Genomic DNA, 25,262 nt, shown 5'->3' on the forward strand with positions numbered 1-25,262 from the left:
GGACCAGGCAAAGAAACAAAAAAGCACACAGACGCTAAAGGTGAAAACAATGCCAGCCTTGCTGCTGCTGCTGGTAATGACTCGTCCCATTTGGCAGACATTTTTATCCAAAGCAAACACCCGAGTGAAATGTGTGACTGAGCTGAATTTATTAATCATTCAATTAACTAAATGTTCCTTCTTGGTGCGGTTCAGATGAATAGACCGTCAGTATTTAATGCAATCTCATTCTCAGCACACCTCAAGAGAGAAAGCTGAGAACTTAACTGCTCTGCAACTCTTTAATTCCCCCGCGCCCCCGCCCGTCGACGCCTTTTATCCGCATTACTCATTCCCCGGTATGCTTTTGTCATGCTCATTTTTACTTTTTTATTTCTCTGCAGGGTAAATCCTGATTTCTTCTTCTTGTAGCAACAGTTCAAGTCACCCCGCAGTCTGCCGTCTTCATTTCTTTCCCTCTGTGTCTCTCTCTTACCTGCGCTTAGATAGAGGCTTCTTCTGTGTCTTTGGGGCTGGCTGGTAACGACAGTCAGGGCATTCGATCGTATCAGACTATCAGGCCAGTTCAACCATAAATTACCTGCAGCTAACAAAGCGTGATGCTGTAACTATTAAACAGGCAGTCAAAGTCACCCCGGCCCACACTGCTAGGTTACACCATCTCACACAGTGTATGAAAGTGCAGGGAGAGTGTTTGTGTGAACGTGGCCAGTCTCTCACTGAAGTGTCAATATTCTCATACAACGTCAAACAGAGATGGTAAAAGCTAATAATACAGAGCGTGGCAGCAAAACTATATTCACCTTATCTCTTTGCTACTATAAAATTAAACTGACACAATTATTATTGTTACTGGTCTTTGTACACAGCTTAAACATAAATGTGTGTACGTTAATAACCTTTCGAATTAATATCATTGTAGAAGAAGAACAACTCAGCCCATCAACCTTTGCAAATGATGATTTAAAAAGCAAATCCTTCCTGAAATATGAGGATGAAATAACAATCTACAATGAAAACCAAATTATGATAAATATTATGATAAATAATATATAGTTACAGCCTTAGAGGATATCTGTGAATTTCTCCAGCACTGAATTTCAAAATGCGTCCACTTCTTTTGTACTGCAAATGGTGCATCATCGTCTTCTCTCATAAGCTAAGAGAAAACAGATCATACTCAGACTATTATGTTAATGATAAAATGGCGTTTGAGGTAATTAGAAATATGTTTAATTTATGTGGGTTCTCGATGGGCTGCTGTTGTAGCTGTGTCCACTGTTTCTGTATGTTTAACTATTTCTTGTGTCAAGACAAAGCTGTGCCTCCCTCTCTCCTGGCTGTATGTGCAAGTCTGTGTTGTTGGCTAATTGAGAGCGTGTTCTGTGCTGCCCTGGAGGTTAGTGTTGGCACACACACACCGTAACAGGACAAATGAGAATACACCCCGCCATCTGCCCAAGAGAGACACTCCCTTGCCCTCTCCTTGTCCCTCTACCCTTGTCCCTTCTCTCCTTTTATTCCTTTCATCTCATTTTTATTCCTTCACGCTCCCACCTACTCATTTCAGCCTACAACCCTCCCTCTGTGTTCCTTGTATTTTCTATATGACATTACTACACTTTGATCCTCCTCTTTGTCTCTTCTGCGCTTCTTGTTTCCTCTTTCTTATTCTCTGCTTCCTGTCTTTCTCTGCCCTGAGCGATTCAGTGAGAGGTGTGTTTGTGTTGTGATGCTGGGGCCACGAGTGTGAAGGTGTTACTGTACTCCGGCCTGAGACTTTCAGAATGCGATCCATAGGGAATGACACCGAAGGTGACCCCGGGTTGGTAACCTTGGAGACCAACTTTATTAAAATGAATTTGAGTAGAGGGGCCATCCTGACAGCAGCATAATTACATCGCAGAGCATCAGCACTAATTTATGCAGCCTGCATTCAACCGGTCAGGAGTGCCGAGATGGGGTCAGCGTGGACACGCAGAAGGCACCCACACACACATACACACACTCTCTGTCTCTCTCTCAAGAACATATTGGCATGCACACATGCACACTCTCACCCTGCCTTACAAACACACACCCATGCACATGGATCAACATACCAGTAAAAATAGGTAAATATGATTCTTTTAAGTAGCACAATGCACACACAATCCCTCTGTAGTGTGTTTGCTGCTTTAAGGGTCACTGCGTGTTTGAGTGTATGCAGGCATGTGTGCCTGACCTGTGTGTTCCAGACACTCTGTGGTTGTGTGTGCGTGTGTGTGCAAAAAAGTGTGTGTGAGAGAGAGAGTATATTTAGCGGTGTTATCGAGACAGGTGCTGGACAGGTCTGCTTAGCTGCTGCAGAATGATTGTAGGCTTGCGCTGCTATAAAAGCATAAATACTCACCAACCACTTCATTAGGTACACCTTGCCAGCACTGAATTGAACCCCTTTTAGCTTCAGAACTGCTTTAATTCTTTGTGGCGTGGATTCAACAATGTGCTGCAAATATTCAAACATGTTGAAATGGCAGCTTCACACAGTTGCTGCATATTTGTCAGCTGCACATCTGCAAATTGACTCTCCAGTTCCACCACATCGCAAAGGTGCTCCATTGAATTGAGATCTGTTGACCGAGGTGGTCACTTGAGTACAGTGACCTGACTGTAACATTAATGAAACACGTCTGAAATGATTTGAGCTCTGTTTCAGAGGAGGGATACACTGTGGTCAGAAAGTGATGGACGTGGTCCACGAGAATACACAGGTAGGCTATAGTGTTCGCAGTGTTCCAGAAGAAATCAGGAGTCATTAGACCAGGTGAAGTTTTCAGAGTCTCTCTTTTTGTAAACCCTGGAGATGATTGTGGAAAAATCTCAGTAGATCCGCAATTTCTGAAATACTCATAGCAGTCTGTCTGGCAGCAACAACTCTACCACATTTAAAGTCAAAATCACTTTTCTCCCCCCTTGAAGAGCTGTACTAATAAAGTATCCAGTGAATGCATGTAGAGTATATACATATTCACAGATAAAACTTCCACATATTTTGTTTTTTGAATAAAAGCCCATCAAATGAGGAGAAGATGAATACTATCAGTAATAATTGCCATGTAATAATAATAAAGTATTTGAATGTAATATTGTAGATTGTGATAGCTTCTCATTCACTAAATGGCTAACACTTCAAGATACCCAGCAATGTAATTCACACGCTGATTAGTAAGCTCCTCTGTAGTCACGAGGCTTCCTTAAAAATGATGCCTTTTTAAATTTTGCTGTGTGTCCCTATTTCTCAGCCTGGTTACAATACAAACAACACTGCCATCCTTTTCCAAGAAAAGTGCAGCTTCTCTGTGTTTGCTTCTGGGTACCAGACGCTTTCCAGTTTCTGTTTATACTCTGATTCTAGTCCGTCTTCTACTGACCGATAAGACAGTAAAAGCATGATTACATTAAAAAAAAAAAAAAACTGCCTTGAAACCATCAGCTAGCATCAACTTTTTAATTTAATTTAATTTTTATTTTGCCAACAATGACCAATAGACTGAACAGGAAGTATTGCAGGGGATATCAGGTATCATGGCTACCAGAAGCCCCCCCCCCCAAAAGTGACCTTTGTCCTCAAAAGCCAATTCATCAGACAGGCTGATGGGTCGAGAGAGTGGCACACTGCTAACACTTAAAGATTGCCATCCCTCTGTGCTCATTATGCTCAATTAGCAAAATCATTAATGCAATAAGACAATTTTGATAATATCTCATGCTTTTCAGTCAGGTTGCAACACAAACACCTCTGCCATTCTTCCCTAGACACTGCAGCCTTTGTGTTTGACAAGTTTCCGCTAGGCGGTCATGAACTCCATGAACCTCGTGAACCCGGGAATGCAAAGTAGGCCGAGTAAAATGTGAAGCTGAGAGAGGAAAAAGAGGAGGAAGTAGAAGAAGAAGAACGGGAACGGGAAGGATGAAAAAGAAGAAGACAAGGAAGAAAAAAAGAAGATGAAGAAGTCATCAGTGGATGAGAAAATGAGGAAAGTGTAAGAGTAAAGAGGGTGCATGGAGTCGATGGGGGACATGGATATAAGTCACAGCTCCAGTTGCTCAATTGTAGCCGTTGTGACCAAGGGCACGCTAATCTATCCCATTAGCAGATCTCTCTGACTCTCTCATAATGTTACTGCTAGCTGCTCTCCTGTGACATGTTCTTGGTTTGTGCGTGTGTGTGTGTGTGTGTGTGTGTGTGTGTGTGTGTGCAGACACAGTGTGAATGAGACAATGCTTTCCCTGTGTGTGTGTGTGTGTGTGTGTGTGTGTGTGTGTGTGTGTGTGTGTGTGTGTGTGTGTGTATAATGACAGTTCAGCTAGTTGCTCTCCTGTGAAAATGACACGTTCCTGCCAAATTAATATCATTACTATCAGAGTTTAATGGGCCAGTGCTGCCTTCTTATTTAAAACAGAACATCCCTCTCTCTCTACCTCCACCACAAGGGAAGGGGGTGGTTGGAGAATCGGTTAGAGGAAATGACTAACTGAACAAGACAGACAATAGGTCCAGATGATTTTTCTTTAAGCCACAGTCGAAGGAGATTTAAGGTTAATTCGAGTTTGACAGCAAGATAACATAATATTTAGACTCAGAATCAGGGAATATTCAAGTATTCTAATTCTCATTTTGATTCAAAGGATAAACAAACACGACAACACAGAACACTGTTACAGTAAGATTTGGGATTTCTGTGTTGTCGTACTGGATTTTAGGGATGACTGGAAAATTAGCTGCTGCTACTGGCTTGCATTGTCTTTTATGTGTTAGAGGGCAGTTGCCTTCTTTTTGTTGAGGAGTATCTTGACTTGTATGTTTTACCGTATAGTGTTGTAGTCTGTGGTTTTCATTTTCTTTTGCTGTACTTTTAAGCAGGAGAGCGTACATTATAAGCAGTATCTGCTCAGGTGTCATTCTTCACTCAGTCAGCACTGTGATAATGAGTTGATGTGGAGGTCCACTCTGCAGGCTGCCTGTGAATGTAGACACATGCATAGTTGTGTTCACACACATGTGCGCATTTGCACAGTCAGTTCACACGTGAGTATGACTATTGCAAGCTACATTGCGTGTATGTGTGCGTGCGTTGGAGTGTGTGAATATGTCAGGTTGCCGCAGGAGACCAATTAGCTGGTGCATCAGTGGGAAGGTGAGCATACACACACCTGTGTGTGGCCCTGTTACACCAGCTCATCACACAATCACATACGGACAGACAGCATTGCTCTGCTCATAATAGAAACATACTGACACTTACAGTACGTTGACCATATGGAATTATGGCTTCACTGTGTCAAACTGTCAGACGTGACTCACTAGCATGCGTTATGCCAACTAACTTATTACCAACTTAACAAACTTGTGTGAATTACAGCTTATCTGGCTGGTTGTCTTTAGCTATATGTACTTTATTTCTGCGCAGTTCCTCACATTAAAGTGCATCTGCATGCCTTGTCGCACTCATGTGCAGTAGGCGAAATCACAGAGGGATTGAGTCCAGAGTTGCAGGTATCATGCACTGATGCAATTAGGTGAGAGTGAAAAGGAAGATCACAGCCAATAAAGCAGCCAGGCCTCTTCATGTATAATTCAGATTTTTTTATGGTGGGCAATGCACCCATATGGACATGCTAAAGGAAGACTAAGGCTATTTCGAGCCAGAGAAAAACCCTGTTAAAAGCTAATCCCTGCGCCAGAGTCCTACACCTTTTACTGCTCCTTTTTAATGAATAGGTGTCCAATAAGGCCTTTTATTGTCTTAGCATATGTTGCTTTTATTAGGGGAAAATAATTAGGTTGTGCGGATCACTTCGGAAGTCCTCTCACAAGATAAAAATGAGATAGTTTCACAGTCGCTGCGCAAGTCCTTCTGACTCCCCGTCGTTTTCCCCTTGGATGCATTGTGTCCTAGCTCCTTCATCTCCTCCTCCTGCTTCGTTTCCTACTCATACCGGTCTCTCCTTACTTCTTTATGCCCTCCCCTCCCCTCCTTGTCCTTTGCATTCCCTGCACTTCGTTTCTTACCTCCTCTTCTATTGTTCCCTTGAACATGGGAGCATTAAATGTATGCAGCGATGTCGCGTTGGACTGCACATTTACACAAGCATATAACAGTTGAACAATCACTGTGTGACAGGAGGCTGTTGATGACTGACACTTGGTTGATCTTATCTGGCGCAAAAGGGGTAAAGGGAGGGCCGTGGAGAAAAAGGAGAGAGAAATAGTGCAGAGGCATTGGGGGTTTTGCTGCGCTTTGTGTTGTGTTCTGTCACTCCTGCAGTTTACCCCTCTGCTCCTTTTTCTGTTTGCCTTCACATGCTTCACTGTATTACAGAAAGAAAGACCGTTGACAGTGCTCATCTGTGATTCAGGGCTCCAGGGAAAGAGATCCTTTTACCTCCAAGAGGTCCTACTATGACCATTTACCCGTGAGGCCTCAGTTACAGTGGGTCTGTACGCCCACTTCAGTGAGTTATGGGGATGGAGGAGGATGAAGTTGCAGGGGAATAAGGATCTACACACGGTTGATGGAGAAGATAGGGCTGAGAAAGAAGCAGGGGGTAAGGCAGATAGACACAGAGAATGAGGAGGTAGGATAAAGGAAGGGAATGTGAAGCAGGGAGGGGGGAAGCCGGTCCCTCCATCCAATCCTTAATGCCCCTCAGGGGAGCACGATGCCTGTAGGTGAGTATTAGCCATCAGCCTGTGCGCTAATCGACATTATGAAATAGCGTTTAGTGCATACAGATGACCAGAAGTACACTAGTAACTGGAACGAACCATGATGCGAAGATCTGATCTTCTCTGGGGATCTAACCAGGCTCTCAGTTTATACATAATAGAGTTTTCTTTATGTTTTTTTTTTTTTTAAAGAACAGAGCACTTTTGACTTTTGGTTATCTAACGTTACCTCAGTCAGGGTGACGGAGGCCACCTCGGATTCATGGTTGTGAGTGTCAGGGTGCTTTCTGAAGTGTGCACTGGGGTGTTTTAGGTGCTAATCTCTTCTCATCTTGGTTGAGTGCTCAAGCTGAATAGAAGGGCAGCTTGTTTATCTGTGGGGACCGCATTACCCAGGATTCCCTCTACAGCTGGGCCGGGCACGCTCAGCTGAGCTGTCAGCTCGCAGAGGTTACTACAGCTGAGGGCAAAGATGGCTCTGAACGCACACCGTCGTACACACATAAACTGCACAAAAACCAAGCTTTGATTTCAATGGTTATTTATTAAATGTAAAATATCTTTAGCACAGATTAAAAATCAGACACCTCCATCTATTTTAAACATCACAGGTTCAGGGTGGAAAAAAAAGAAAAACATTCCTGGAACAGAATCACAATCAGTTTGGAGTCCCACTTTTCAGGATAGTTACTCCACGAGGCGTGGCAGAGGGCTGAGGCAAAAACTGCACTCCTCCTCTTTACTAAGACTACAAGCCAGGAAATACTTTTCCAATTGAGTGCCGTAGCCTTATGACACTGGATGGTTAAAAACGACTTTTCTCAAAGTACTTGTCTTTAGAATCCAGATGTTTTACTAGTTACAAATGAGGACAGAAAACATGTCAGTTTTCCTAAAATGCGACTGTCTAAAATGGGCTAAAAATAGTAGGTTCTCCAGATTATTAAACTTAGGAAAAAAAAATTTGTACCTTTGCACATATATAGAGGGCCTTCACACTGCAAACACTGATTTACAGTATGCTGTACAGTATGTGTGCTTCGGGCCAGGCACAAACTTTTTAAATTGTGTCCCAGGCGCAAAGCGCTTTGCCAAAACTTAGCACTGCTGCTGAATTGGAGTGCCATCACAGAGGTCAGCTGGTGGACACTCCTCCTCTCTTCTATTCTCTGCCTCAACCCTCGCTGCTGTACAAATGCCAACTGACAACAACTGACACAGATGGTGAGCAGAAACACAGGACAGGCAAAGGGAGAGAACCACCCACAGGAGTAAGAAAACAGGAAGACTCTACACACACTGTCCAAGAGAGGATATTGCCTGACAATATTACCAACGCATTTATTTTAAACTTTTTTTATTTGAATCTTTTACTTTTTCTACTTTTTTTATATTATTTTTTATAGCACATGCCATATGAGAATTTGGGGATTATAAAAGTACCTGAAAGAATTGCTAGGTGTTCAGCATGCATAGCCATTAGTATTTACAGGTTTGTATGTACAGGGATGGGCCAAAAACAGACTGCTCTACAGTACTGGGTTATTTACATCCAGGTCAGAGGGAGAGGTCAATGACGTAACTACAGATGTGGGGGTCAAAGGGTCACATGCACAGGGTCAGAGAAAGCTTATACAACTCGGACGATGAAGACACAAAACAGAACACGGCAAAGTAACAATACTGTTAATTCAACATCACATCTCCCCCACGTACCCTTTTTGCTTTTGATACGCTCAGTAAGATGTTCTCAACAACGGGTTATTGCGTAACACTATACAAGGACATTTCTATTGCAAGTCCATGAGGTCCTTGGGTATTGAGTCAATGCTGAGATTGGAAGACTTGGATCTGGTCCCAGAGCAGTTCCAGAACCGTAGTGTTGAATCCCAGGCTAAGTACAGGCTTATTGCCACTTATCAGCAGTCAGCTTATTGCAGGGTGTTTTGTAAGTCTTTCCTCAGTGTTTATGTTTATTTTTATTACCCACAAAGGAAGATCTACACACACGTAATCTATAAAACCTGCTTCTGCACTTGGCATTGGTTTATCATATTGCTGAGATCTTTGCATTTTATTTTTAGCATAGAGAAAAATTTTCGGTTTGGAGATGTTTTGGTTGGTTTGGATCCTCCTTGTCTGTCCCCTTCCTCTCTCCCTCCCTCCCTCCTAGAATCAGTGTGGTGGTAACAGAGCTAGTTTTGTTTTGGGGAATGTGAAAGCGAAGTCTGAAGTCATCCAAAGAAGTCATGCTTAAGTCTAAAGTGGAATTGCAAGATGGTCGTCTAAAGGATTTAAAGAGTTTCCCTCTCAAAGCATTTAAAGTTAGATTTGTAACTGCATTCCTATACTTGTCTCACTTTTTATTTTTTGGACTAAAATGCCTGAAGAGGCCAATTCCGAAAGAGTATCCAAGGACAAGTCTTATTTTTTGGAGCTTAAGTCAGTGTCAAGTCAGCTTCTCTGGGCAGACGTTGTAGCTCTGGGTACCATAGATGTCTCTGATAATAAAACTACTGTAGTCAAGGTAATGCTTCACATTAAGGTGCACAGTATAGAAAGACACACACCCATCATTTTGTAGACAGCTTAATTTACAGACTTAATCTACAGTTTAACTCGGATTAGAAATCATCTTTGGACGGCACAGATGTGTTCGATGCACACTGGTTTAGTGACATTACCTTCCGTGCGGGTTGTTCATATGTGTATCTGTTCGTGCTTGTGCGCAGATACGCTCTTGTGTTCAGGCAGCGTGTAACTGTAAGTGTAGCGAAATCCTTGCCCGCCACCTACTTGCCTGGTATCTGCAAACACACACACGCGCACACACACAGTGATAAATGGCTGTGGTGGGTGGTTGAGCATGTTAATGCCTAATCTCATCAGCCTTATCTTTTACAGAGGTCACAAGGTCAAGTGGCGAGGGGGATGAGCTAAACACCAATAAGATAGCACATTGCTGGGCACACCGCACAAACAGCCCGTGTACTGCTCCGTTTGTCACTAACTGCATGCGTGGCAGCCAGCAGAGAAGCTTTTTCTAAAGAATAGAAATACCTTTCAGATTTCAGCCACATAAATCTGGATTCTGAACATGAAAGTTGTTTTTTTTATATCAATATTTAAACCCAACTGTCTGGTAATTGGACGCAAACAAACTTGTCTGAAAGTCAGCCAAGTTCAAGGTGATGTCAGGGAGTCAGAGCCGGCGGCGCTGAAATCTTCAGTGAAGTTTAAAAGGCATTTGGCTTTCAGGCGAGCTAAATCAGATGCCCTAAGTGAGAGAGATGAGTTGAACTGAGTGCGTGTGAACCTGCAACTCAGAGACACTGCTTGGCATTTGTCGGTCTTTGATATGGCGACATGTGATGTGGATGAAGTTATCGCCTCACTGGCAGGTGAGACAGACAGCGGCACACAGAGAGATGCTGCCTTTTTCATCTGCTGTTTACGAGCTCTCTCATCACGGAGCACTTCAAACACGCTCAATCTGCTTCTGCGACGTTACACACCAGGGCTCCTCCTGGTGGAACTTTACTCAGAGCTTAGAGGGAGTTGTGTGTGGGTGCCCGTTTTGGTTTGCGTGTGTCGATGAGAGAAACATTTCCTGGAATCTGCTTTATGCGTGTGTGTTTTTGTGTTCGTAGCATTTGCATTTTGGTGCATATTTTTGTACTAGGCTGTGAAAGCTTTAGATGACATAGGATCTTGCCACTTTTAGTGTGCTGGCCTGTGCTTTGGGAATCTGTTCAAACAGTTGGCCTGTAATGTGCCTCCATTACGCATGTGTGTACGTTTGTGTGTGTTGCCCGCGTTTGACTACTGCATATACGTGGTTGTCTCAGTGTGTGCCAGTGCTCTGTGCTAAACACTAGCCTTCAGTCATCACATCAGTGTTCCCTCTCATTCTTTCTGCCCCCACCCCCGTCTCACTCTCGCTCCCTCACATCAGGAGATAAAGAGGCGAGCCATTTCATGTGGCCGCATAGAAGTCGTCTCCAGCCCTGGAGTTTGCAGGGAAGCTGTCACAGCAGCTTTTAGCCGGAGCTGCAGCATGAAAGATCCCTCTTTGAGCGGTCGGGTTATGTGTGTAATTCTCTCTGACGTGTTTATTCTGCCGCAGTTTCAGCTTTCATTTTCAAATGTCACAGAAATCTCTCACCGTGAATATCCTTGCTAATTACTGACTGATGGGATGGGGTGTATTAGAGAACTTAGCAGGTTGCGTAAAAATACTGTTTCACTTTTACAGCGCGTCTCGGCTTGAGACGACGTGTAACAGAGTGAGTTTTCCGGGCTGAGTGATCTTCAGGTTTAAACTTGCCTTGAGAGAATTACTGAGAAAGAACTGGAGGGAAAACCGTGCGACGTGTTTGTGTGTTGTACGCAACAACCAAAAAACTTTTGATTTAAATACTTAGTTGTACTTGTATTTTCCAGCACTTGAATATTAATAAACATCACGTGAAAAATATACATATTGATAATCATGGCATTGAAACCTGCTGTTCACACATCGCACATCAGAGCTGTAGTTTCCCTGGTGACTCCCATCCAGACAGGAGCTGGTGTAATATTTTTGTTCCCGCCTTATCCTCTGTGAGTCTATACATCTGTAGCATTCACACGGTCCCACATAGCGAGATGTCCTATACACACCTGGCTGAGAAATAAATAAATAAATATATGTATATAAATATATATACAGTAAGGAGTTATATGACCCAGTCATCGGGATGCAGGGAGAGGGGAGAGACGGTGTGTGCACGAGTCTTTTTTCCCCCCCTGTAGACACAGTCCTGCTGTCTCTTTTTGTCTGTGTGTGTATGCGTGTGTCTGTCTATGTGTGTGTGGGTCTCACAGAGGACAAAGGAATGTGGTCAGAGTCCGCTTTATGTCCTCTGTCTTTTCCTCCATACAGCACACATCCTAAAGTCTGCGTGTCGTTAGACGAGTTCTCCATATTTTGTCTGCTCCTGCAGGCCGACGCCGCCTTGCTGTCTCAGCGTCGTGATTCGTCCACTGATTCTTCTTCTTCTTTTTTTTTTTCTTTTTTTTTGTCTGTCCACAGCAACAAGGGGCGGCCACCACAGTGTACTGTGCGGTAGCACCGGAGCTGGAAGGGCTGGGTGGCATGTACTTCAACAACTGCTTCCGCTGCCAGACATCCGCCCAGGCCCAGGATCCGAGCAGTGCTACGAGCCTGTGGGAGCTGAGCGAGCGCCTGGTCGCAGAGAGGTCAGTGGGCATACAGGCCCTCTAATGGACAGAAGACGAAGAGGAAGAGGAGGGCAACTAGCCAAAGAGGAATCAGAAAGGAAACAGCTGATGTTTCGTTAGGTGTGGACTAACTGTAAGAGCTGCCAAACCATGGAAGCCCATCTGGATATGTCACATCACTACAGCGTCTAAAACACTAAATATACAGCACAGGAGGGGATTTCATATACAATCTATTGAATTAGTTAAAGTTTAAGTGAAGTTAAGCTCTGCTGTAGTATTTTAAAACCGGGAGTGGGGGGAAAGGTGAAGATCTGAGCCGAACCTGTCACAGTTTGTTCTTTGTCTGTTTCTCTCTGTAACCTTTTTAAGCTCTAAAGTCCTTTTTTTCTCAAACGTCTACTTAAATTAGATGTAAACAAAATGCAAATGACCTGTTTTGATAACAATACAAGGTTTAACTAGTAAGCATACACTCTACGGCATATGCATCTGATTCCAGCAATAGTGGGCTATCAGCAAATATAATGTCTTCCCAATTAAGTTCAATATCCTCTTGTCTAGTTCTATGTTGGTGTTTATGTTTCCTATTCTGATACAGAGCGCTTGCTAATCGTTGTGCTAAATCTTTTTGGGCAAGAAGAAATAAATAGTAATGGGCATGTGAAACTTATTGAATTACAAACCCAGTAGAGGTGTGATTCTAATGGCTATGTACACAATTTTGCAATACTTATATTTCTTATCAACGTCCCTATTTGTTTTCTGTACAGTATTTACAACATCCTGATTTCTGGCCATGTGCTAAAGGGGGGTGGACATCATATTTTTTCTGCTATTTTACTCAACCTAAGTATTGACAATCTATGCTCTGGTAAGTTACAATTTGGAGATATTTACGGGTTAATCTTTGTCCATTTGAATGACAAATACAGAAGGTGGAGAATTTTATTTACAGAGTCCAGGATCTTTAATTTCTTCAGTTCTCCCTTTTTTTTTTTCTTTTTTTTTTGTTTTGTTTAAATCATCCGCTTTAGTATTGAACTCCGGCTTTGGATTTGCTGTGGATTGGTTGCCCTGAAGCCACAGGGGGTGGGACGCTTTTGAGACATTGTGCTTTATGGCAGTCCGGATGCCGTAGGTTGGTCTTGAAACAGCATTCCAGTGTCATGATATCTGCAAAAAACACACACAAAGAGAAACAAGTCAATAAAAATCTGTTGTACAGAAATATGTGAATTCCTTCTATAGAAGTCTGAAGACCATTAGGTGGGATATTTGTGTGGGGAGCTGAGAAGTACGCAACAAGTCTAAGTACGACAGTTTCCAGTTTTCCAGAGTGTACTAACCAGGTATGAACATCACAGAGTTAAAAGCTGTTTTTACAGTATTTTTTCCCCTCTGACAGAACAGGAAATGCACTCATCATGTATTCAAAGAACAGATCAATCAATGCAATCGTACGTTTGACCAGCACCCTCACACATGAATCCTCATTGTGTTTCCTTCTGTAGAGAATCATCAGAATGACACAGCACCACAGTTATACTTAATATAATTTACTCTCACACATTGTTCACGTATTGTTTCTTTTCTTCCCTTCCTGGCAGACATACTGAAGAGAAGAAAAAAAAAAAAGCACAGGAACAGACAGAACATTCAGAAACATGCTGTGCCCTGCACAGAAACTGATACTGCTGTTATAATCTGTTCTGTACCCAGAGTACAGGTGTCTTATCGCTGTCCTTTCACAGCACTGCACACACCTGGAACAGAGATGCAGTACAAACACTCACATGCACACACACACAGAGCAGGAACAGTCAGCAACCCGCATGCACAGTACAGCAAGCAAAACAACATTTTATTAAACTGTCCAGAATCTTTTTGCCTCTTTATTTTGCATCAGATTGAACAAACGGTATAAATAACGTGTGTTTAAAAATTGTTTGTGTCTGAAAAAACTAAAAATACAGAAATCTGTCATAAACAGACGAGGAGTTGAACACTAATAAAGGATGTTCCCAGCTGCTGTCCATGGTGCTGATAAGGCTCAGGCCCTTTCATGGTCATACTTTGGCAAACATGAGAATTCGCCTACTTGCCAATCAGTTACAGAGCATTTTGTGTATGTGCTGACATGAGCCTCTGTGAGAGACGTTTTCCCTTCCCGAGTGTGTGACTGATCAAGTCGTGAGCAGACGTACTCGCCAGTGTGTTAAGCACGTCAGCTGTTTAGTTTCCCTCTGTTTTATTTTGATTTAGTTTGTCTGTCCTGATGTGTTCCGTTGTTTTGTCTTTGTTGACTTCATATGTGGTTTATTAAAATTGTTTGGGTTTTTTTTTTGCTCTATTGGGTCTCTAAAAATTAGGTCTCACTTCTTGTTCTCACACTTCACCACTACTGAAATATAATCTTATTCAAAGGGATTCTGACTTGTTCAAATAGTTATGTTATTGTAGGCTCTTATAGCCTCCTGAAATGATCTTAAAGAGTGTAATTCTACACCTGGGACTTCTGTAATGTTAGCCCGCTTTCCCCAACCTCTCTGCTGGAGGAGAAACTCAGAATAAAATAAAACCATAATGCTGTTTATGACTATATATCAAGAAACTGGTACTAATGATGAAGGCTGTATGCTGGAAACACATCAGTTTGACTGATACATCTCAGAAGTGCTGCAAATTTTATATTATCACAGTCTGACACCAGCTAAAGCACTTTATACACGTGCGATCATGTAACGTAGACCATTTGTGACCTACAGATATCGCCGCTCTCGACTAAAAGTACAGGCTTAGTCTATCAGTCGCAATTCTATGTAAGCTGAGCATATAAGAAAGCCTTTGACAGAAGGGCCAGATTCAGAACTCAAAGGAGAATCTTCAGGAGAATTACAAACAACTAGACTTGTATGCGGGTGTGCACTGCAGTGGCAGATCAGTGGGTGTGTGCCTGAGTGAAGTGGGAGGGTCCTGCCTGGCTTTCATGCAAAGTCTTATCGATCGGGCCCTATCGGAATCATCTGATAGCTAATCAATATGCTACACTTCCTCTCAGCGAGCAGAGAAGAAGGAGAAGCACGACTCTCGCAAGAGGAGGACCTTGATCCTTTGACCCAACAGTTAAGGCTCGACACACACAGACGCACACACACACAGTCACAGTCTGTTTCCCTTCATTTCTTTTTCTCTTTATTCCAATTCTTAGAATAACGACACCCAACAATGTAATAACTGAAAGCCCGTGTAAAGCAAATAACCGATATACATTAGAATGTTATTTTAATTAGTCGGATTTACAGTTGAGTTTTTTCCCCCTTCACTGAGTTCATTTCAATTTGGGCAGTAATTGTTTACGACTGATCATTTCATTTTCCATTATTGTTTTTATTTCTTCTTGTGATTAATTTCACCTCTCAAAGAATAATTATGAGAGGATTGATTTGATTATGCCTTTGTTCTGCTCCTATTGGCTCCATCGACCGAAGGAATGCCATGTTGCCATTTCGAGCGGATATATTTAATGATCACAATCAATGTTAAAGCTCTCTCTAGACTCAACTAACCCAATAAATATCTGCCAGGAGGAAATTTACCATCTAACTACAGCAGGCAATAAAGTCTTACTCTGTGTTATCCTCCCTCCCCACTGCTCTCTTTTAATCTCTCTCTTTTGAGGATGGCATTAGGATGAAAACTGATGATCAGTTTTCATAAAGTACCACAGCAGAGTCAATGGAAATACGATTTTCTTTCAATATCTCACGATTTGGATTGCTTGCAGGCTGCTTTTTTGATAGAGCCTTAAATTATATATATTTTAAAATTAAAAGATTATTTCCCCAGGCTCCTTTCCACTTAATTAGCCCACTTTAATATAAAAATGTGCCTGTCAAAATGTTTTTTATGTCTTGTTTGCAGATTCTTAAAGAAATACTTTAATTCTGTTTCAGTATTACAAAAACAGACATTTTTCCCCCAGTCTCTTCATGCCATTACTGTACCATTGATTTCTGAGATGAAATGAATAAAAAGCAGTAAAAAAAGAGTTATTTTTTGGGCACATTATTATTATTATTAAAAGAATGCATTGTAAAGATCATGCAACTGCCACATATGGCAGGAAGTGGAGCATTTTAAGGTGAGTTCTCTTTTAAATGATTAAAAAAATATGTGTAACATGCATGCAAAAGTAGATGTTTTTAATCCATGGCAATGCTTCAGTTCATCATTTATTCTTCCATGAAGACTCATAGTCATGGTAACATTTGAATCCAAGTTTACTGAGCTTGTTCACTATCAAATGCACTTATTTCCCCCTGTAGATCTGCTCGTGCAATCTATAACTTTCTGTTTTTTATTGAAGTCTCAACACGGCACCTTTGAGGAAATCCTTCCACTCCCAAATCCCCAGCGAGTCCTCACCGCTAGACAGCATGACCTTGTAAACCCTGAGTTATTTTACTCACCCATTGTGTGAGGATAGGAAGAAAAGGGAAAGAGAAAGGGGGAGACAAGGGACAGGGGGGTGGAGGGGAAAAAAAAAAAAAGGAGCTCCTGCCTGTCATAGCTTTCAAACACAAAGAAAAATGAGCACTTGGGCTGAAGTACAATTATTAGCCCCTGTCTACAGATTCATCACACTATAGAGAGCCAGGGAGTGGGAAGGAGATAGAGGGAGGAGCAGAGCAAGAGGTGGAGTGGAGAAAGGTAGAAAAAGAAATGTGTAGCTTTCAGCAGAGCCGTGCGGAAGACGGAAAGACAATGAGGAGAAAAGAGGGAGGAAATAGAAAATAGGGCTGTTATGCTGTGAGGGAAAACTTGCGAGGGAGCCAGGAGAGGTGCAAGGTGAAGCATGCAAAGCTAGCGTATGCAGGGCTGGAAGGAAAGAGAGGGAGGAGGTTTTAGGTGAAATAAAAGAGTGAGAGGAAAAGAACAAGGCAGAGGTAGAGGAAGGTAAAATGAAATAAGAGGATTTGTCAGGCCAGTGGTTGGTGGCAGTAATAAAGCCTGCTAATCTGAGGGAGAACGCTTGACTGCTCACACACTGACTCTCTTGACGCCCCACTTTACCACCGGGCCAAGCCAAGGTCACACACACACACACACACACACACACACACACACGAACGATCATGCCATTGCAAACACACACACACACTTGCAGAGACACTGTGCATGTTTCTTAGATCTTTCTTTTTGTGAATCAAATTCGTGAGCGCTTTCCACCTGAGCGTCTTCCTCTGAAGGTTTCGCTGGCACGACTTTCCTCGCTTTACTTTTGACATGATTTTTTTCTCTCTCACTCATGTCACTCATCTTCTTGTTTAGCTATCATCTCCACCAAACACCCCCCTCAGCCATGTTGATTTTAAAATCTCATTTTTCTCGCTTTCTTAACTGGCTCCGCCGTGTGGATCAATACCTATCAAAACCATTACATAAATACATCTGTCACGAGAAGATAGTTGAGTGGGGATGTAATGTGTCTGGTTAAGGCCGCCATGGGGTGAAAAAAGATATGCTTAGTGTGTGTGTCTGTGAGCATTCTCAAAGGACAGCATGTGTCATTTTGTGTGACCAGGTGTGTCGGGCAGAGAGAAAGGTTGTTATTGAGCCGCGGTAAATGACGCATAACCTGGTGTACTGCTTACTTAGCCCCAGACCCCTGCTTTATGTCACTTTTTTCTCACTTGCTGTGTGTGTGTTTGTATGTGTGAGTGCCTGTTGTTGGTGTACAGTCATGGGAATATGACTGAAGCAGCTCAACAGTGCAAAATATTTTTGGAAACCCAAATGGGTAAGAAAAATACATTAGGTTTGTTCAAGTTGCTGGGAGCCGGTTAACTATTCTTACAACTTTTAGTTTATTTTAAAAAAAAGGAAAAGGAAAAAAAAGATGTTGTTTTATTATAACGTTTTCTTTAGCAGTCTTCTAAATGGTAACATTTCTCACACATGCCGAGAAACTATGTGATCCAAGGACTAATAAAACAATATTACAGACTTCCACCAATAATACCTTCATATCTCCTTGTAGCTAAATACATGTAATGCACTATAGTGGTGGGCATGAGAACCCTGAAAGCTGAGCTCAACAACAGTCAAAAAAACCAAAAGCACCAAAATACAAAAAGACAAAAAGTGTGACAGTCTGTATATAAAAGATGGTCACAGTCACTGTGATGTCACTCATTGATTTGTGAACAGCCGAGCTTATATTTTTTTTCCTCATGTGGTCAATCTTAGAGGAGCCCCACCCTAAAGCATACCCCACTTCAATATAATGTGTTTTACTCAACGTATGACCATAATTTGCAAAATGAACATCATACTGTAATCAACAAACTTTAAAACTAATAATTAGTCTATACAACTTTTGGAAGTTACTGATTTTTTTTTTGTATTATTCATTGCTGTTAGGAATGGTTTATTATTATTATTATTATTAGCTCGTTTACTATTGCATATTTAACTGTGGAACAGGCTTTTACTTTTTTAGCTACTCTTAGGAACCGCATAATTTACTTGATTTGTTTACTAGTTACCTATTAAATAAGCACAGGGGTCATTTAAAAATATCATATCTTTAAATGGCTCTTAAAGACAAGCGAGACAATCGGGCAGTGCAAACTGCTTTAGGCTGTGGTATACTGCCTGGTTCATGTAACAGACTTGTCCCTATAAAAAAACTACTTAAACTAAACCAATATATGAATCATGCCATTAAAGCTAAGAAAAACAAATATGTACATAACCTCAACACCACCAAAACAGCCATAGTAACAAGCATGTCTCAGCTATTGTTATATCATTTGTTTGTTGCCCCCTTGAAGCATTGCCATCACAGCTGGTCGGTGTGTTTCTGTATTTCGTAGCGTTTTTTTTTTTTTGCATGCATTTTTACAAGTTACATTGTGATGTACTAATAAATGGCCAACAGAAGGACAAAGACACTGGAACCCAGTTTGTATCCAGTATAGAAAACTCTTGTCTTTCTTTGAAACATAAAAATGAATTCGTTTTTGAGCACTAGTCATTCAGATTTTTCCATCTTCATCCTTTGGGGTTGTCATTGTCATTTTCACACATCACTCTGCTGACAGCCGGCTCTGTGATTGATGGAACGATGCAGATTTACATGTCATGCTGAAATAGCACAATAACCTGCACGCAGATAATCACCTCATTGAGAATCACTCTGGCCTCTCTCCACTCACAATTACTATTGTGTATTTGATCATATAACCACTCTCCAACAATGCACTTAATGGGCTTATTGGCAGCAGACCAGCAGTTGCTTGTAAATAATCTTGATGGTGTTTGATTCTAATAAATTAGGCTCATATATGCAAACACGGTAAAATCATAACAATATCCAAATGTGTGTAGGCAGAGGTGGGGTGGTGACAGGGGGAGATTTATGCTGCTAGCAATTGGCTGGCTTCATCACTCACTCAGCTATCTTCAACTTTTTTTATTTGTTTAATTTCCAAATGCGATTGCTCCACCACTCCCACTCCTGCTGATGAATGCAAAGGATCATGGGTAGAGACGAGAGCAAGATTAATACAGTTAATTTTTTAACTGTATAATCTCCTCCCAAGAAATGAAAAAAGAGAGAGGGACAGGACTGTGAGGGCTATTTCTGCAGGGACACGATGAAGGCGAGCGCTACAAGGTAAATAAATGATAACATGATGCTTTGCTCTCTTTCAATCACTGCACGATGTGATATCACCTTATTGGTGTTATCACGACAATCTACAACGGAAAACTCAACACAACAGTTCAACTTTTGACTTACTTTAGGTTTCAAAACAACTGCAACCTCGTGTTTGAACTATTCATGTTCATCCTTATACTGCCTCGTGGGGTATTGGAAATTATTTTCCCTCTAAATCCTAAAGCTTTGCATCACAACAACTTGATATACAAACTGCAAAGATACTTTGTGTGAAAGCAGCAGCACAGCAATATCAGATACGTGATTGAAAAGTATTTTAACCAAAAAAAACAAAGACAGCATTTCTGGAAACCTTCTATTCAGACATATCCGACTCCTTTAATTACATATAAAATGTCTTATTATGTTTTTTTTCAGCATTTATTACACAGTGAGAGGTATACACTATTTTGAAAACACTAGAAAAAGAAAGTGCATAGGTTTTAAGTTACTAAACAATTAGAAAAGTAACAAATCATACCAAACCCTGTGTCAAGTATCAAAATATGTCAGCTCACTGATTGAATAGGTTTTATTGGCCATAAATATATTTAAGAACAATATAATCAATAATAACAACAACTCTAATAAGCAGATAATAGAATTTTTGTGTTGTAGCCTTAAGGAAGACTTGTCTGTACCTCTGTGTGTGTGTGTGTGTGTGTGTGTGTGTGTGTGTGTGTGTGTGTGTGTGTGTGTGTGTGTGTGTGTAAATTATAAATGGAAGGGAGAAGAGTCACCTCTCAAAAACACACTCACATATCTACGAGATTAATTACAAGTACCGTGAATCACTGTGCAATTAATTAACTCATCCTTAGTAATGAGTGTGTGTGTGTTGTGTGTGTGAACTGAGCGCACTGCGTGTCACACAGACAGCCTCTCCATCTCTCCACCTCTCGGCCTGTCCCCTCTCTAATTGCTTCCCTCTCTATTAAAATGCAGTCTGCTGTGACATCACTCAACCCTCTGTTAGAGCAGGCCAGGGTGCTGTGCAAACCGCACACACACACACACACACACACACACACACACACACACACACACACACACACACACACACACACACACACACGTATACAAAGATTTAATTTTAGAGAGCATGGTTTGTGTTGATTTTAATGAGGATTCGAGATACTGAGCGAAAACTGATTTTGTCTCCATGAAAGAGCCAGAGCGAGGGGAGAAAGGAAACAATGGTGGCCCTAATGATGCATTAAATCTGTTGCATCGACAGCAGAAGGCTACTGCACTACTTTCTACCTTTATTTGTGTTTTATGTGTTTATTTGTGTACTTAAAACTGAAAAGACCTACAACTAAAATTTTAAAATTCCAAACTGAAGTTTCATGTGTCTCTTTTATGCCTGAATGATGGATTTATCATTTATTTATCAGTTTGCAACATTGTAAAAATATGTTTTGTTTCACAAAGTTAAAAGTGAAACACTATTCAATAAAACAAACCAAGAAATTTTATTTTAGCTTTTAAAAATTGTATTTTAACTTTGACCATCATTTAGACTCCTTTATTTACACTTACTTTTTCCCGTGTATGTCATTTTGCACTCATTATTACCATTTCTGTAAAATCTTTTTGAGCTTCTTTCACCTGAATGTCCACCATAAACCTAGAGCACTTAAAAAGTTATGAAACAATTATCTGTTATGGACCCTTTAAGATATTATTAAGCAAAAGTTCTCCGGTTTGATTCCAAGTTGAATCAGGCTGGCCTTCCTGCATAAAAAGATCGGCAAATCGCACATGTGGAGCTACCTCTTACGAATAAGGGATCAGCTGAATGTAGCTTCTTCTAAGTCATTTAATTTTACATCTGGATATAGATATATTTTATGAACAATAAACCTACTGATTTAATTTCCCCCCCAATTCAGCTGGGTCGTTACTCAGCACAAAAGCATAAATACTTTCCTCCAGGCACAATACCTCGTCTTTACTGTATCCATCTGTATTGAGCAAAAAATTAACACAGTGATGAATGCACAGCAATGCGAGCAGAAGAATAAAAATTTATTAATGAATTGATTTTTAGCTGTTCAAAGTCTGTATTCGGCCAAATACCCAACGAAAATCACTATAAACCAGAAAGTCGCCGAATATCTAATGTCCCACTCCCTTTCTCGCACTGTCTCGCCCTCTCTCTCAGAGCTAATCTGATTGGTGCATAAATCATGCTGGCATCAGCAGGGATTGAAGTTGGACTACTCCTGCACACACGCACACACACACAAGCTGAAGGCTCCTCAGCGAGGTGAGAACAGCGGCGTGCTCCGTGGTGATCATGAGGACATGGATAACAGATCTCTCTTTTATCATTCCCTGACTTTCCCTGACATTTAAAAAGCCATTAACACCACTGAGATTCACCCTCGTGTACATTTCATATGGAAGCACCCCCAACACACATACATGCTTGCTTGCTTGCCATTCACTCACAGGGCTTCCGCGCTCCTGTGCGTGTGGGAATGATCTCAGTGATAATACAAGGCCCAAATGACACAGACAGAGCAGTGAATTATACCTTAACAAGCTTTTCACAGCTGCCCCCTGTTCTGTAAGATTAAAAAAAAAAAAAAGAGATCCGGTGTACTGCTGGTGTATCGTAACAGTCGTAAGGCTCAGCTTGTGATGCACTTATCAGTCCCTTGTTGAAATCAGTGACATTTAGGGGCACTGTCCCAGCAAATGGACAGTAAGTGTCTGCTGTGTTGGAAGGACTGCCTCTGTGAATAGTGATTATCCACCGATTCAGTTACATATACATGGGTATGCTGTAAACACTAACAGCATAATAGTATTTACTGCTGAGCACTGTATTAATTTATGGCCCATTATTGTGAAGCCCATCGTTACAATGCGAGGGAGCATTTATTGTAATCAGAGGACTGATAGAGACTGGAAATGTTGCTAATGTATGTAATGTACTTGCAAGCAGTCTCCCTGACAAAACTGTACAGTGGCTAATGCAGCAAATGACATATGGCTTCACTCTCTGTTGTTAGCATTTATTAGCAACATGCAGAGGCCTGAGTGCAAAGCAGCTATCGACTAATTATATTCCATTGTGTCTGCATGGAAAACAAGAAGAGAACATGCTGCGCAGCGATGGAGTGGCCACCCCACCACTTAATCTGAAGGATATTAACGTGAAACTGAAACCAAGCGTGTGGTTCGGCTCGGCCCGCAGTATATGAGTCATGACGGGCAGTGATATACGGGAGATACAGATATGGATGTCGGTCATTTAAATGCTTGCTATTGTAATTCTGCAGAAGGCAGAGGTACTTTTGGTGATTATGGATCGGACCTTTTTCAACTCCTCTGAAAATGGCTTTAAATCTTACGCGCCCCGAGGGTGTACAGACACGTTTAGAAGACGGGGAGACACGCTTGAATTTTGAAAATCATGAGAAGGAAAAGAGAAGAGAGACAAAGTCAGAGAGGGCTTTGGGGAAAGAATGACTTCTGGTTTAAGGGAGTAGGGGTCACGGGTGTGAAATAACTGGCATATTCAAAGATAAAAAGGGAGCGAAATGACAAACGGGAAGCAAGGGTCGTTAAAATATTCAGGGGGGATCTAATATCGCGGAGAGCGTCAAAAAAATGCTGGACTTTTAAAGAGTGAGAAGGGTTCGATGGAGCGTCTGTAATATGCAGTCCTGGAGCAGTGCATTCTTTATACTGGATATGTGTATGTTGCAGGAGGTGTTGCAGAATGAATGTGTTTTGTTTCTTAACTTTAGGGCAGCTAAGGCTCGGAGGATGTGTTGGAAACAACAGCTGGATTTGGGATAAACGCCGAGGGAAAGAAAAGGAGGAGGAGGAGGTGGTGAAGGAGGAAAGGATATAAACAAAGAAAGTCCCATTCTCTCTATCATCTCCTACAAAGGTCTGCTCAGCACAAGATATGATGCTGACAGTTTGACTCTCTTAGCTGCACTTTTAATGCTGTAGGCCAAACAGCCTGCAACTCAAGATAGTAGGTGTTCTTTCTCACATCTGTTTTCATCATGCGTGTGAAAGTTTGGCATTAATACTCATCTCTGTTATTAGAGTTTCTTCTCGCGCTGCGTTTATCTTGGCTCATTAACATAATGAGCTCAAAGACCTAAGATCCCACCACCCTTCTTCCCCTCAGAGTGACGAGTTGTTTATCACTCCTTCACTACTTGAGTTCAGTTTTTGTCTATCATCCTCCTGTGTGCGTCGTTCTGTATTCAGCACAGTATTATACAGTAGTGTCTGGTCTCTGTTGTGCTTTGCTGCAGAGGAGCGTAATGCACTGGGTCTCGGCTCATGTCCATCACTCAGCTTGCTGTAAGTCAGGCAGGCAGCCAGACAACCTCCCACAGGAGAGAAAGAGATGAATGGCGGGATTTGGAGGAAGTGCACAACAACACTTTTCAGATCTTCAGCGGATATGAAAATTTCGTCGAGACGAGCGAGAGCAAAGAAAAGAGAAAGAGGAGCCAAGTGGTACAAAGATATAACTATGAATGGCTATGAGGGAGCAGTGAGCGAGCAGGTTAGAAATGAAGAGAAACCCAGTGACTTATGGGAAAGGCAGAGCGAGAGGGAGGAAGAGAGCGACGAGACAGACAGGATGAGTTACAGACCTGAGGGGGGACAGAGAGAGAGAGAGAGAGAGCTTTCACACATTGAGACAGCCCGGTGATTTAGGGCTAAAGGACACTGAGACGAGCTCTGCTGCGAAAGGTGATAGACCTAGAGGTGTAACAGATCCACTGCAACACTACAGCGCCGACTGTGTCAGCATCTGCACCTCCTCTCTTATCTTATCTACGCAAGCATTCATGCACCACATGTTATGAAGACAAGTGCATCACGAGAGCACTCCACTGTTAAGGAGAGAGAGAGCGCGAGAGAGGCGCTTTCAAGTAAAAGCAGTAAGCACGTGCTTATCTTGTGCATCAGAATGAAATGATAACACACACACACACACACACATACACACACACACACAAATGAAAGCATTTAAGCATTTATGTATATAACCGGGTGACCGTGGCTCAGGGGGTTGGGAATCGCATCTGTAACCGGAAGGTCGCCGGTTCGATCCCTGGGCTCTCCGTCCTGGTCGTTGTGTCCTTGGGCAAGACACTTTACCCTACTTGCCTACTGGTGTTGGCCAGAGGGGCCGATGGCGCGATATGGCAGCCTCGCTTCTGTCAGTCTGACCCAGGGCAGCTGTGGCTACAACTGTAGCTGCCTCCACCAGTGTGTGAATGTGAGAGTGAATGAATAGTGGTATTGTAAAGTGCTTTGGGTGCCTTGAAAAGCGCTATATAAATGCAATCCATTATTATAACTAAAAATACCACTAAGTTTTTTTTTTAAATTGTGGAACAAAACCTGTTTCCGGTCAAATGGGCTAGAAAAATAATAGTTTGTATCTTCCAGTGCAAAAATGTTCAAATAGTTTAGCTGGGAAAACTTGTGCCATGGTTAAAGAACCACCTGACTGCTGGGCAAATAGAAGCAGCAAAGATCCAGTTTTACGCAAACGTTATAAACCGCGACTATAAGAATTCCTATGATACAATGCACATTTAGCAT

General features: G+C 41.9%; 2 protein-coding genes across 2 annotated transcripts in view; one reads left to right on the top strand and one right to left on the bottom strand.

Moving 5' to 3' along the window:
- wwox (WW domain containing oxidoreductase) overlaps positions 1-12,604 on the top strand; it is a 135,507-nt gene extending 122,903 nt beyond the window's left edge. Inside the window, exon 9 of the mRNA XM_085281922.1 lies at positions 11,787-12,604. Within this exon, the coding sequence (XP_085138048.1) occupies positions 11,787-11,978 (192 nt within the window). The 3' untranslated portion in view covers positions 11,979-12,604. The remainder of the gene's footprint in view (positions 1-11,786) is intronic.
- The window catches only part of mafb (MAF bZIP transcription factor b), a 51,009-nt gene continuing 32,983 nt past the window's right edge, over positions 7,237-25,262 (bottom strand). The window contains exon 3 of the mRNA XM_085281923.1: positions 7,237-13,111. The gene's annotated coding sequence lies outside the window, so the exon portion shown is untranslated. The remainder of the gene's footprint in view (positions 13,112-25,262) is intronic.

This window comes from Mchenga conophoros, linkage group LG7, assembly GCF_057382185.1.
Source record: "Mchenga conophoros isolate Kocher_MC1m ecotype Shallow Benthic linkage group LG7, M_conophoros_male_GT1.1, whole genome shotgun sequence".
Classification (NCBI taxonomy): Eukaryota; Metazoa; Chordata; class Actinopteri; order Cichliformes; family Cichlidae; genus Mchenga; species Mchenga conophoros.